Here is a 13,330-nt window from a genome sequence, read left to right as displayed (position 1 = left end):
GACAGCATGAAAACAGACAATTTGTGCAATGCTTTTGTCTTTTATTTACAAATTGAGCATATAAAACATCATAAATCCATTTTCTGTTATATGAAAGCATAAAAAAAAAATACCCAAACCACTTAAACTGTATAGGATTTGTGGTATGATAAATGTGGGATAATTTTTGTTTTTGTTTTCAATAACGTTAAAACAGTGGCTCTTTAAATAAGCTTTCCAGTGAGGAAGCGGTAGAGTCTTTTTTTCCCAAGAATCAGAAATTCTGAGGATAAAAAGAGGAGTGTTTTGTTCAGTCCTCTTCTGCAGAAGTCACACAGAGCCCTGGCTGGATGAGGAGCGACAAATGGGTTCAGCTGACTGTCCCCTGGGCTACAACAACAGAGATACAAAGTACATTTTTTATTATCTACTCAATTTTATCTGTAAATGACATTAATATTCCATGTTAATAACTGAAAATGACATCCCTTGGCGTGTTTGTGACATAAGTAGCGAGATTCGATTAGTAAATAAACTGTTCCTTTTGAATCTGATCTTTTAGATGAATGGCTCGATGCGGTTCTCAAGATTCTTTTGCGAATCAAACTGATCTCAACCACACAGACTTTTTATTAGGGATGGGTGATACCACAGTTTTTTTTTGATACGATGCCGATACTTTTAATGATCAGTATCATCGATACCGATACGATACCGATACTTTTAATGGTCAGTATCGTCAATATTGATACCGATACAATACAGATACTTTTAATGGCAAATGGTCGATACCGATACTGATATCAATACGATACCGATACTTTTAATGGCTAGTATAGTCGATATCGATACTTCTAAACTGAAGTTTTAATTATGAAATGTATTTAATTATTATGAGTACAAAGGGAAATAAAACATACTTAACTTTACATTTAAAATGCATTTTAACATTCAATATGCCTTAATTGCAACTTATTAGGTTATGTTTTTGTTTACACACAATTAAATATGTTTACTTTAGTGGTAACTAAGGAAATCTACAAATACTACAGTTAAACTATGTTCACTTTACCATGGTTCATTGTCATAAGGGACTGCCAGTAATAGGCTGTTGCATTAATAAAATGCACATTTTTTATTCGGATAGTGTATCATTTATATTAACAATACAGAATAGAAGATGAGCAATATGAACTTTTAACATTCAAATTTAAATAAATGTACTGCACAAACTAGGGTACAATTTCAATAGGATTATTGTGAAGTAACTCCAACATAAAGCCTATGTTTTTTCTGCATTGTTCTAGGTTGATTTTCGGAGGAGTAAATAATGACAGAATTTCATTTCTGGGTGAACTATTCTTTTAATGGAGCCTACAAGCTCAAACATGTGTGATGCCCTACAGAGAGACGAGAGGCTGTTCTGTTTGAGTAGAAGTGAATGGATGAGATTCTTTAATTTGGAAAAAACTCGTCACATAATACATCAAAGCATAGCTTCAACATATCTGGCATGACATTCATTTTTAAGACCTATGAGTTCTAAATATACGGGCAAAGGTTACAGGAATTTTGCAACATGTGGGAGTTATTTAAATATAAAATAGAAGTGATATTTAAGTTGAAAATGACCTAGAATTTTCTATTAATCAAAGCGCTGTTGCATATATATATATATATATATATATATATATATATATATATATATATATATATATATATTTTTTTTTTTTTTTTTTTCATATATAATTCTTTTTTGGTATTTGCGACTTTTGCAATGTAATTGTAAACTCAGAAGTATATTTCAGAATTAATGAAACTTTTTATCTGACAATTCTTACTTTTTATTTGCAATTGCGAGTTCATATATCTTAATTCTGACTTGCAACTCTTTTACAGAACTTTTTTTTTCCGAATTCCGAGAATTGCAAGATATAAACTCGAAATTGAAAGAAAAAAAAAAGTCAGAACTGTGTTTTTAAATTTGTAAACAACTTTGAATATTCTGTATAGTAAAAATTAATGTTAATCACCCTTTTTTGAGTTTATATCTAACAATTCTGACCTTTTTCTCACAGTTTCGAGTTTTAATCTTGGCGTTATGAGAAACAAATTCAGAATTTGAAAAAGTCACAAATAATTTTTTTTTTTTTTTTTTTTGGGAAACGGGTTTCCATAACCTTTTCCCTTTCATATTTTGGATGAAAATCTAGTTCGGATCAAGCTCAGTCGGACCTGTTGAGGAGTTTACATAAAGTCTTTTCAATCTGATTGCTAACCAACTATATGTGTGCATGTAAACAGATCTAGTTTGTGTGTAATATCTGCAGTGTTGTCGTTTGAAGCGGCTCCTTACGCGTCTCTTGAAGATTCGGTTCAGCAGCCGGTGTCGCCCGTGTTCAGAAGGACTCCGTTTCATGACTTGAGTCTCGGAGCTGGTCTGTGGGATCACAATGCTGCGGTCCAGATCTGGTGTTCTCGTTCCACGTGGTCCAAACACATTCAGGTCCTTGAAACACTCAGTCTCAATCATCTAAAGGAATTTTATAAAAGCATATATGAATAACTGAACGTGGATTGTCCTGATGTTCTGATGTTTCTTCCTTACCTCATTCTGCCAGGGCACAGGCACGCTTCCCGTGTTAAACTTGCTGTAGAAACTTTCATCGACCTGATCGAGGCTCACTCCTTTAACTGGAGAGAACTGATCGATGTCCAGGACGTCTGCGCAGTATACGGCTCTCGGCTGGTGGAGAGAATAACATCACACGATTGTTTTTAGGTGAATTCCAGCAGTAATGTCAGGAAGAAAAAGAGAAAATCCTCCCATAGGATACCATTCTGCCTTTTTGCAGAATAAAAACATCTGGGCATATTATATTAATGTTAATTTTGGTTTCAAACTGATTGATTTTAGGCCTCATTGATCTGAGCTTAAACTCGGTTTTTGAGTAAAAGTTTATTATTTTGTGATGTTTTTGCAAGGTTTGCTTAAAAACGGGAATGCGTAAGTTCAACAAAAAAGAAATACAAAACCTGTGGTAACTGAGAGAAAATAAGTTGATAAAAAGATTGAATCCTATAATATAACATAATGAGAAATTTACAATGAATTTTTGTAGGCTACCAAAAGTAACAAGGTGGGTGAAAAAATGAAAAAAAATAAAATAATAATAATAATAATAATAAAAAAAAAAAAGTTTTATCCTGTGTATGAAAAGTTTAGAGTTAGTAATATTTTTGGTTTAAAAAAATAAAAAATAAAATAAATAATTATATATATATATATATATATATATATATATATATATATATATATATATATATATATATATATATATATATATATATAAAATTTAGATTTCTTTTGAACATGCATATATATTTCAAGTAAATGCTGTTCTTTTGAACATTTTATTCATCAAAGAATCCTGAAAAAATAAATTTCTCGGTTTCCAAAAGATATGAAGTGTATTCAACATTGATAATAATCAGAAATGTCCCTTACATCGGGAACAAATGGTGGCGGCATCATTCCTGCCTCAAGTCTCGTAAAGTTGATGTCCTTAAAGAACGCGTGACCTTTGATGACCTCTGACCCTCGCCCACATTTGCAGCCCAATCTCTCCTTTGGGTTTTTAGCCAGGAGCTAAATAAATAAAGCAATTAGAAATATTTATAATCATATATAATGATCAGATCATATCAGAGGAGGATGAAACGGATTCAACAGTGCATAACATGCAGCCTCACGCTTTTGCAGATGGATCTGGTGTCCTCGTCGAACTTGTTCCCATAATGCTCGATCGTCTCCAGAACCCGTCTGTCAATCTCCTGTCTGGGCAGTTGTTCTTTGTGGTTGCGGAAAGGAGGATTTCCAGCCGTCATCTCATAGATCAGACACCCGAGTCCCCAGCAGTCCGCACTTACACTATAATATGTGTTCGAGATCACCTCCGGTGCTAAAGATGTGACAAATATGAAAAAAATGATATTTATTTTGCATAAAGAAAATTTTATTATTATAGCACAATTAAGATTTTTTTTGTGGTTTATTATTTTGATGGTACTTAGACATTAACACATCGTTATCATTAGCTTACTGTATAGATATATTAATGTCTAATACGATTAGATGATTTTCATACCCATGTAACCCACTGTTCCCACTCTGCCCTTCACAAGCTTTTCTTCTTTCAAGATTATGGCCAGTCCTAAATCAGAGATCCGAATGTGACCTGTCAGAAAACATAATAAAAGAGCACAATTTCTGTCAATTTTAATCTATTTCACTGATCCAGACTTCCTTACTAAGGAATATATATAACGTAAATACCTAAATTCCTGATAACAGTTCTTTGTAAGCTCTCAGAAGATATTGAAATGTTTACTGGGGCAAGACCTTTTCAAAAGCTATTAATATGCACAATTTAGGTAATAAGATATACACTTAAGGAACCAAAATGCACAATTAAGGTACTTATATGCAACTTAGGGGTAAATAATGTATGTTTTTTGTACTTTTCTTAAGGTACTGCCAAATTGACATTATTTCTATTTTTTATTTTTTTCTGAGTGTGTGCAAACCATCTGCTTATTTAAGAAAAATGTCGGAAACTTGAACCACATACACTGGCCTTTAAATATATTTGGATATTTCAGACACACTTATGGAAATTTGTTTCCACCATGAAAAAAAAAAAAAAAAAATTAAACAGTGTAATTGTGTTTTTATCTTGCAATTCTGAAAAACTTCTAAATTGTGCGATAAAAAGCAATTACCTTGTAGTATAGATAGATAGATAGATAGATAGATAGATAGATAGATAGATAGATAGATAGATAGATAGATAGATAGATAGAAACACACACTTGATCTCATGCAACAACATTCAGATATTTGTAAGTTTAATGCAAGAGCACAAAGACTTTTTGAGATCACTGTTTTTAAAAGAAGGATCAGAATTTTATGCAACAGGTTAATGATGTCAAACACAATAAAAGGTTCAAACTGACATGCCCTGAAGTGTTTTCATTTCCTCATTTAAGATTATGAAAGTGATTTTGGAGAAATGTTTCCTTGTTGATGCCAAAAATAGAAAGTTTAGGCAAATTGTAGTTCCTGAAGGGAATGTTACAAAACCTGTACGGGCAGTTAACGCCTTTTTGTATTTATGGGGACGTTCACATACCATTATCATCCAGCAGAATGTTTTCTGGCTTTAAATCCCTGATAGAAACGAAGCAGAACATGCATTTATGAGCCAGTCTTTCTCTGTCACTTAGAGTCACACGACAGATCTCAGTTTTATGACCTACCTGTAAACGATGGACTCTTTATGAAGATGGCTCAAGCCGCACAGGATCTCAGCAGCGTAAAACTCTACTCTTTCTTTGCTGAGGCCCTCGGTGCCCATGTTATAGATGTGAAACCTCAGGTCTCCTCCGTTCATCAGCGTCAGCACCAGGCAAAGAGCCTCTTTCGTCTCGTAAGCGTATGCTAAACTGACCTGACACATTCAGATAAACACACACACAGCAAAGTCACAAAAACTGAAAATATTTCAGTATAAAGTCAAAAAAGAGAACTAAAATATTTAGCAAAAAAAAAAAAAAAAAAAAAAGATTTTTACTACTATGTATATATATATACATATATATGTATATATATATATATATATATATATATATATATATATATATATATATATATATATATATATATATATATATATATATATAATATGAAATATAAAAATACTGCACATACACACATATACACACAAATAGTATTTATTCTTAATTGCTACTATATAATTTATATTTTTTTAAATACTATATATGTGTGTGTTTATATTTCATTATCTATATATATATATATATATATATACACACACATATAAAGCATTTATAATTAATGACTGTTTATATATATACTGTAGTTACTATACAAATTATATAAATAGATAACTTAAGAATGTAAATAAATTACACCTATTTTACAATAAGATTTTATATGTATTTATTGTATTGTAAAATTACTTAATTACTATATGTAAAATGCATTCATTAAATAGATATTACTATGATACAAACATATATAATTATACATATAAAATCTATATATAAAATAGCTATATATTCACATTCCTAAGTAGTTGTTTTTAAAAAAATATATATAATTGTATACAGTACAAGTAAAGTATGAAATAAATATGAAAAATATTTTTGTAAAATCTGTCTGTCTTTGATCTTGGAGTGAAATCTGGAATCTTTTGATGTTTTTTTTTCTAGATTGAACGAAGCAGAACCAGTCATTTAAGCATGAACATTTACGTCACAATCTTGAACATCAAACATGGTTACTGATAATAATCATAAATCTCACCACAAATCTGCTGTTGACTCGTTCTAGAATCTGTTTCTCGTTGAGGGCCATAGCTTCCCCTCTCTGCTTCTTAATGCGCTTCTTCTCCAGTGTCTTACATGCATACATTTTCCCTGAAGCTCGCGACTGACACGCACACACCTGGAACCAGAATCGTTGCATTACCTTCTCACACTTTCCTCTTAATTCCTATATTTGATTATCATCTACACTTCACAAGAATGGCTACTAGATTTGGTCTCACCTCTCCAAACCCACCCTTCCCCAAAACACGGTACTCTCGAAATAGGTCTCGGGTGATCGGGCGTCTGCAGGGATGAAAGAGAAGTCATAGTCTGTTCAAAACATTTCCGTAATTAAACAGCATTGATTGTGATGCTTTAATAATAATAATGAGAAATTTACTTTTGCTAAATGTTTACTCTGTCTCAGGCCATCCAAGATGTAGATGAGTTTGTTTTTTCATCAGATTTGGAGAAATGTAGCATTGCATCACTTGCTCACCAATGGATGTGAATGGGTGCCGTCAGAATGCGAGTCCAAACAGCTGATAAAAACATAATTCACAGCACTCCAGTCCATCAGTTAATGTCTGGAGAAGCTGACAGATGTTTGTTTGTATGAAACAAACCCATTATTAAGACGTTTTAACTTAAAACTATTACTTTTGGCCAAAATATGTCTCTATAATCCACAATAATGCTTCCATTCAGTGAAAAAGTCAATCGTTAACTGATGGTGCAACTGAAGTGCTGTGGATTACTTGTGGAATATTTTGGTGTTTTTATCAGCTGTTTGGACTCTCATTCTGACGGCACCCATTCACATCCATTGGTGAGCAAGTGATGCAATGCTACATTTCTCCAAATCTGATGCAGAAACAAACTCACACTTATCTTGGATGACTTGAGAGAGAGCAAACATTTAGCAAATGTTCATTTTTGGGGTGCACGATCCCTTTAAAACGATTCACACTGACCTCTCCACCATCTTCCACTGCAGAAACCGGTCAAAATACATGCTTTTCTGATACTCTGCAAACGGAGCTCCACTTAGATACTCATGAAGTGTCCTAAAAGACCAAATCAATGTCACATCGATGCTCACAGACACGCATGTACAGATGCATTGATGACCAAACTTGTGGAACTGACTCTTGGCAGCTGCCGAATATATCTTCAGAAGCGTTGAGCTCCAGGTCACAGATGGACTTCTCAAGTTCACTGTCGACAATCACTTGCACCGTAGAGGACTGAACACATACATGAGCGTGAAAACACTTGCCTTTTTGTCGTTTACACAAATAAGTGACATTTCCTAACTGGAAAAATTAAAATTTGATTGTCAGATTGGGAGGGAATAAGCGAATGTTTAAAAAACCTGTGAGGTAAGATATTTGTTGATGAGCTGCTTGCCGAAGATCTTTCTCTTGTCATCCGGCAGGACCTCATATTCTGCCTGGAAGAGGAAAAACATTTATTCAATAACAAACAACTTGCATTTTACAAAATGTGAAACAGACAATTCAGTATCAGGTCAGATGTAGATTTTCATGTACATTGAAAACAATTTGATGCATGTGATTTCTTTTCATTAAGGGATTGCAAGTAAATTGCACAAATAATTTTATTTTTTTTGTCAGACAAACTACTTGTATATAAAGCATTTACTTCACTTTACATTAACTTATATACTATTTATATAATTTAAGAATGCTTTTTCACATGACATGCAAGTTGTGTGTGTATATATATATATATATATATATATATATATATATATATATATATATATATATAATATATATTATATATTATATATTATATATTATATATATACAGTACAGACTGCTCATCAAGCCTGTATTTATTTGATCAAAAATACAGAAAAAATATTGTAATATTGTGAAATATTTTTACAATTTAAAATAATTGTTTTTAAATGTATTATACATTAAATGATCATTTATTTATGTGATGCAAAGTTGAATTTTTAGGATCATTATCACATGATCCTTTAGAAATCATTCTAATATGATGATTCATTATCAAAGTTGGAAACAGTTCTGCTGCTTAATATTTTTTAGAACATGTGATTCTTTTTTAGGATACTTTGATTAATAAAAAGTAAAAAAAAGAAGCTATGTTTTTAAAATATTAATATTTTGTAATAACAATATACACTACTGGTCAGTAATTTTTTCTTGTCTTTATTTTTTTAAATAAAATCAATACATTTATTCAGCAAGGATGTGTTAAATTGATAAAAAGTGATAGTAAAGATAATATATTATTAGAATTTTTATTTTTTATTTTGAATAAATGCAGTTCTTTTTAACCTGTTATTGATCAAATATATGAGACAGCAGAACTGTTTCCAACACTCATAATAAATCAGAATATTAGAATGATTTCTAAATGATCATGTGATCGACTGATGTTACATGTGACACTGAAGGATGGAGGAATGATGCTGAAAATTCAGGAATAAATTATTTTTTTTTAAGTATATTCAAATAGAAAATTATTATTTTAAGTTGTAATAATATTTCACAATATTACAGTTTTTTCTGTATTTTTTATCAAATAAATGCAGGCTTGACGAGCAGAAGAAACTTCTTCCAAAAACATTAAAAATAGTAATGTTTCCAAACTTTTTGTCTGTACTATATATATATATATATATATATATTTTTTTTTTTTTAAGACCAAAATATATATATACAGACCAAAAGTTTGGAAACATTACTATTTTTAATATAATAGTAATATATATATATATATATATATATATATATATATATATATATATATATATATATATATATATATATATATATATATCCAAACATTATATTTTGATTATTTTGCCATATATTGCAATTGAACTTGAACTGCAACAAAACATTTCATTTTATATGAATTTTATTCAGACACAAAAAACAAAAGACTGTTCTTCTAATAGAAATAGTTCATTTTAAGGGTTCTAACACAAAGTTCACTTTTTGCAATAACCAATTAACACTCAGCTGTCATACAGATATGTGCAGTATATTCATCACTTTGAAACATTCAAACCCTCAAGCGTCTGTTTTGGTGAAATACTGGAGAACTGTTTCCACAAAAATGTTAGAAATGACATGAATGTGCATATGTTTGCATTTCCAGATGCACTTTTAACTCACAGCGCTTGCAGAGAAAGAGTTCATGAGCATCACGAGCCGCTCTGTAAACACTTGATTATAAGCTGCATGTGTGTAAATGAACAAAGTGCTGCTGTATGTAGTGATTTGATGGAACATATACCACTGTTTCAAGTCTATTTCTTTTGTTTATTTTAATTCTGCGCTTGATTTAAATAATCATACGTTTTGACTCACAAACCCAGTGCTAGAGAGAAGATCATACCGTTTCATCCAACAGATCGATGCAGTTCTGCAGATCAGATTTAGTTGCACAGAAAAGCCGGAAGAGTTGTTCTCCGATGGGCTGCTTGACACACAGACTGTGATAATCTCGCTCTGAGGACAGAAAATAATACAGTGCATTCATGCAATCAAATGCAAGTATCTTATCACAGCTTAAAAACAACAATCAGGACATTATCTTTATTCACTTGAAGGACTGATCATTTGATGTTTTCCCATATTATGGTGTCCGTGTGCATCACAGGATCTGTGTCACTGGATATAAACTCCACAGCAAAGAAATCAACCTCTTGCATTACATCATAGTTTAGTGAATGTCTCTGAGACTGTACATGCCACAGTTTTAAGTCTATCAGAGCACATTCACTAAATGTTTGGATGTTTCACCATTACCACTCTTCAAAAATGTCTGAAATTAATTTTAGTTACACTCTTATGGAAATATTGTAATATTTTGTATTTTGTCTAATTTTTGAAATGAAAATGAAAATGTTATGGGGTTTCAAATCAAAATATGACTTTATGTTATGAAACATGACATTGATTTCATATGTGGACACCGGGACTAAAAGCATGTTTATTACGCGTTTAGGGAGACATAAAAAATGAATAGGGAAATAAATTATATTTCAGTATTCTATTAAATATTATATATTATTATGCAAATCTTGTCAACTATTACTCTCATTATTACACTTCTTTACCCCAAAAACACATTAATATGCAAATAAGATTTAGTTTATAGATTCATTGTATATAATGAGAAAACCAGTTTATGGTCTTTTTACACACAGTTTGCATAAAGAAAAATTGTATATTAAATCATTCTGTTATAACACAGTCGAGAATCATCTTTATACAAAGTTTGGTAAAAAAGAAAATGTTTAAAACTAAAACTGCATTGATGATTTAAAAAAAATCAACAGTTTTTTCCTATGCATGTTCATTCATGTCTTTTTATTTTTATTTTTTTAACAAATTGAGGATTGAAATATGATTTTTTGTAACATTATTTTTTTTTATATATATATATATATTTTTTCTTGATAGGTTAAAACACCTTAAAAACCAAACCCCAACAACTCCTCACCAATGCTTTTCTCCAGCTCTGTGCACTCGCTTATGTGCGGGAAACGCAGAATTTCCTTCCATTTTCGACTCCTTCCTTTACGGTTCCCACGGTTACCTACTGCACAACAGAAGAATCAAAGAGACAAAAAAAGAGCTTTATAATCAAGTAACATGAGAACCTGCAGAGAACCTTTGATTCCAGTGCTTTAAAGAACCTGATGAACCATCAAATCCATTACATGTCCATTATATGGCATTCAGAAATTATTAGACCTTTTAAAAAAGACAACTGAATAACATAACACTAAATTGTGTTTCCATCAAACACTGCAAATTAAATAAGTACATTACAGTAAGTTTATTTATTTAATCTCATTTAGATTACTTTAGACATCCAAAATTAGCTTTTCATTGCTAGGATGATTATACTTAATAAATAGTAGATAAACATTAACTTAAATAAAATATAAAAATGTGCAATAAATACTACTATGATGTAAACATATCTATGTGTCTGTGTATTTTAAAAAAAATTATTTGAAATCAAATAATCATTAAACGAAACAATATGTCCTTTAAATGCTATTATGATGTAATTAATAATCTCATTTAGGGTACTTTAGTCATCCAACTTTGCCCTTTGAATTTTTTCAGCAATACTACAACCACACTTCCCTAACAATATTTTAGATATATGAATAATAATATTTGTGTTTATTTATTATTCTTCAGAAGGTGAATTTTGGTGTTGAGAAAAAGTTAGATATGCGTTGCACTCATAGAAATGTTGTTTTGGGAACGTGTGTGTGTGTGTGTGTGTGTGTTTTGTCTGACGGTTTGTTGACAGCAATACTGAAAAGAATCCATGGCATCCTCTACTATATGAGACTGTGCTAAAAATAGCAGTGAAAATGAAGCTGTAGGAGCTGTAGACATCAGATATGAGAGGACACACCTTCACCCAGACAATGCTCTTCACCACACAAAAACAGCAGCTTTATTATGAGAAGAAAGTGTTTATCGAACGACTTACACCTGGTTACTCGAGCAGTTAGTGCTGGAAAAGTTTCTCTAGTTGCAAAGTTGGGAAACAAGGTTGGAGACATGAGCTGAATCTTTTTCTAGGGCTCAGATTGGTTGCATTGCTGGCAGTGAAAGAAGTCAGACCGGTTTGTGATGCAAGGCCCGAATGACGTCAAAGGCATTGTGTTTGAGGTCAGAATATTTCAGGTTGTAGGTGCAGGATGAACGAAAATATGTTGAATGTGCTGTTTCTTTTGCTCAAAAACATCAGCACTTTTGAGTTTTTCTCAGTGTGTCCGAATGAGATATTAAGGATTGAATGTGATCAAATGTGAAGATTTTAAGTTAAAGTTAATACGAATGTATAAAAGGAAAAGTATATCTTAAAGTTTGAATATTTTTCACATTTCCTCATTTTTTTAAAATTAAGATTATTAGTGTATATTTTATAAGAAAATACTGTTTCAGTCATTCTGCTTCAAAATGTCATAATTAAAAATTTATTAGTAATTTCTGAGTGAGTATATTTATTTTTATCACTCTTTTCATGTTAAATGAACTGCAGCGTGAAACATTTTTTTAAAAAGCACTTATATTCCATAATTGATCATAAAAGGCCAATAATTATAAAATTATCAGCAAAATATTGTTTAAAATTGTTTGAACTATTGTAAATAAAAATACATTTAAAAAATCCCTTAACTGTAAATTTTTTTTTTTTTTTCCAAAGTTCTACATAAAACCAAAATTATTGTAGTGTGTTTTACAAGAAAATACAATTTCTTTTATTTTCTTCTTAAATACTACTTTTTTTCTACTTTGTTTCAATTTTTAAGGTTAATTTCAATGTGTTGCTTGCTGTTAATTTGTAATTCATTGTGAAATGTGATAGCAATTACAATGTTTTGAGTGTACACAAACAAATCTGACGTAGAAACAATTTTCATTTAGAAATTGTTAGTAAATTTCACAGTTACAAAGAAACAGCAAGTAACACATTGCATTAAACATGACACTTCGAAGACTGAAATGTTATTTTCTTGAAAATACGAAAACACTATACTAGTTTAATATACATTGTTCTTAAAAATACATCTCTTAATCAAATGCAATGAAAGATAAAACAGGCAAATAACTATCTTACCTTCTCGTGCTTTTATGAGTGCACAGTTTGCTACCATTGATTCAATCTCCATTTCTACAGCTGGTGAAAGTCAACAAAGTCGGGAATTCTGCATTTACCACTGATTTTTTAACACTGAATTATTGCATATTTATGAGGCATTAATTCATGCACTCAATTATAAATATAAGTTAACATCCTCCGTGTGCTTTAATAATGAACATGCTGTCAGACTGAAGCCTTCAGTGACGAATGAGAACTCAACTTTCTTGTTCTGCATTCATCTACAGTGGCACCCAATCTCGTTACACCTGTACAG

At 31.1% G+C, this 13,330-nt stretch overlaps 1 protein-coding gene across 1 annotated transcript; it reads right to left on the bottom strand.

Moving 5' to 3' along the window:
- Positions 1-24: 24 nt before the first annotated feature.
- On the bottom strand, positions 25-13,280 carry LOC113089020 (G protein-coupled receptor kinase 5-like). The gene is made up of 16 exons (XM_026255921.1): positions 13,033-13,280; positions 10,885-10,983; positions 9,775-9,887; positions 7,748-7,825; positions 7,522-7,619; positions 7,347-7,439; positions 6,612-6,675; positions 6,368-6,508; positions 5,299-5,489; positions 5,172-5,209; positions 4,128-4,217; positions 3,733-3,941; positions 3,488-3,628; positions 2,588-2,725; positions 2,336-2,512; positions 25-369 (listed from the first exon to the last, which is right to left on the bottom strand). Exons 1-16 carry the CDS (start codon positions 13,082-13,084, stop codon positions 310-312), a joined length of 1,782 nt encoding a protein of 593 aa, XP_026111706.1. The 5' UTR covers positions 13,085-13,280; the 3' UTR covers positions 25-309.
- Positions 13,281-13,330: the final 50 nt, after the last annotated feature.

Source organism: Carassius auratus, unplaced genomic scaffold (genome assembly GCF_003368295.1).
Source record: "Carassius auratus strain Wakin unplaced genomic scaffold, ASM336829v1 scaf_tig00048349, whole genome shotgun sequence".
Lineage (NCBI taxonomy): Eukaryota > Metazoa > Chordata > Actinopteri > Cypriniformes > Cyprinidae > Carassius > Carassius auratus.
This window is presented reverse-complemented; position numbering and strand designations above follow the sequence as displayed.

Excerpts from the sequence above, each read along its gene's own strand:
- LOC113089020 (XM_026255921.1), bottom strand. The coding sequence starts at position 13,084 with ATGGAGATTGAATCAATGGTAGCAAACTGTGCACTCATAAAAGCACGA. Across the intron at positions 7,826-9,774 it reads TCGATCTGTTGGATGAAACG|GCAGAATATGAGGTCCTGCC; the intron begins GTATGATCTTCT and ends TTCCTCTTCCAG. Across the intron at positions 370-2,335 it reads ACCGAATCTTCAAGAGACGC|CCCAGGGGACAGTCAGCTGA; the intron begins GTAAGGAGCCGC and ends CTGTTGTTGTAG.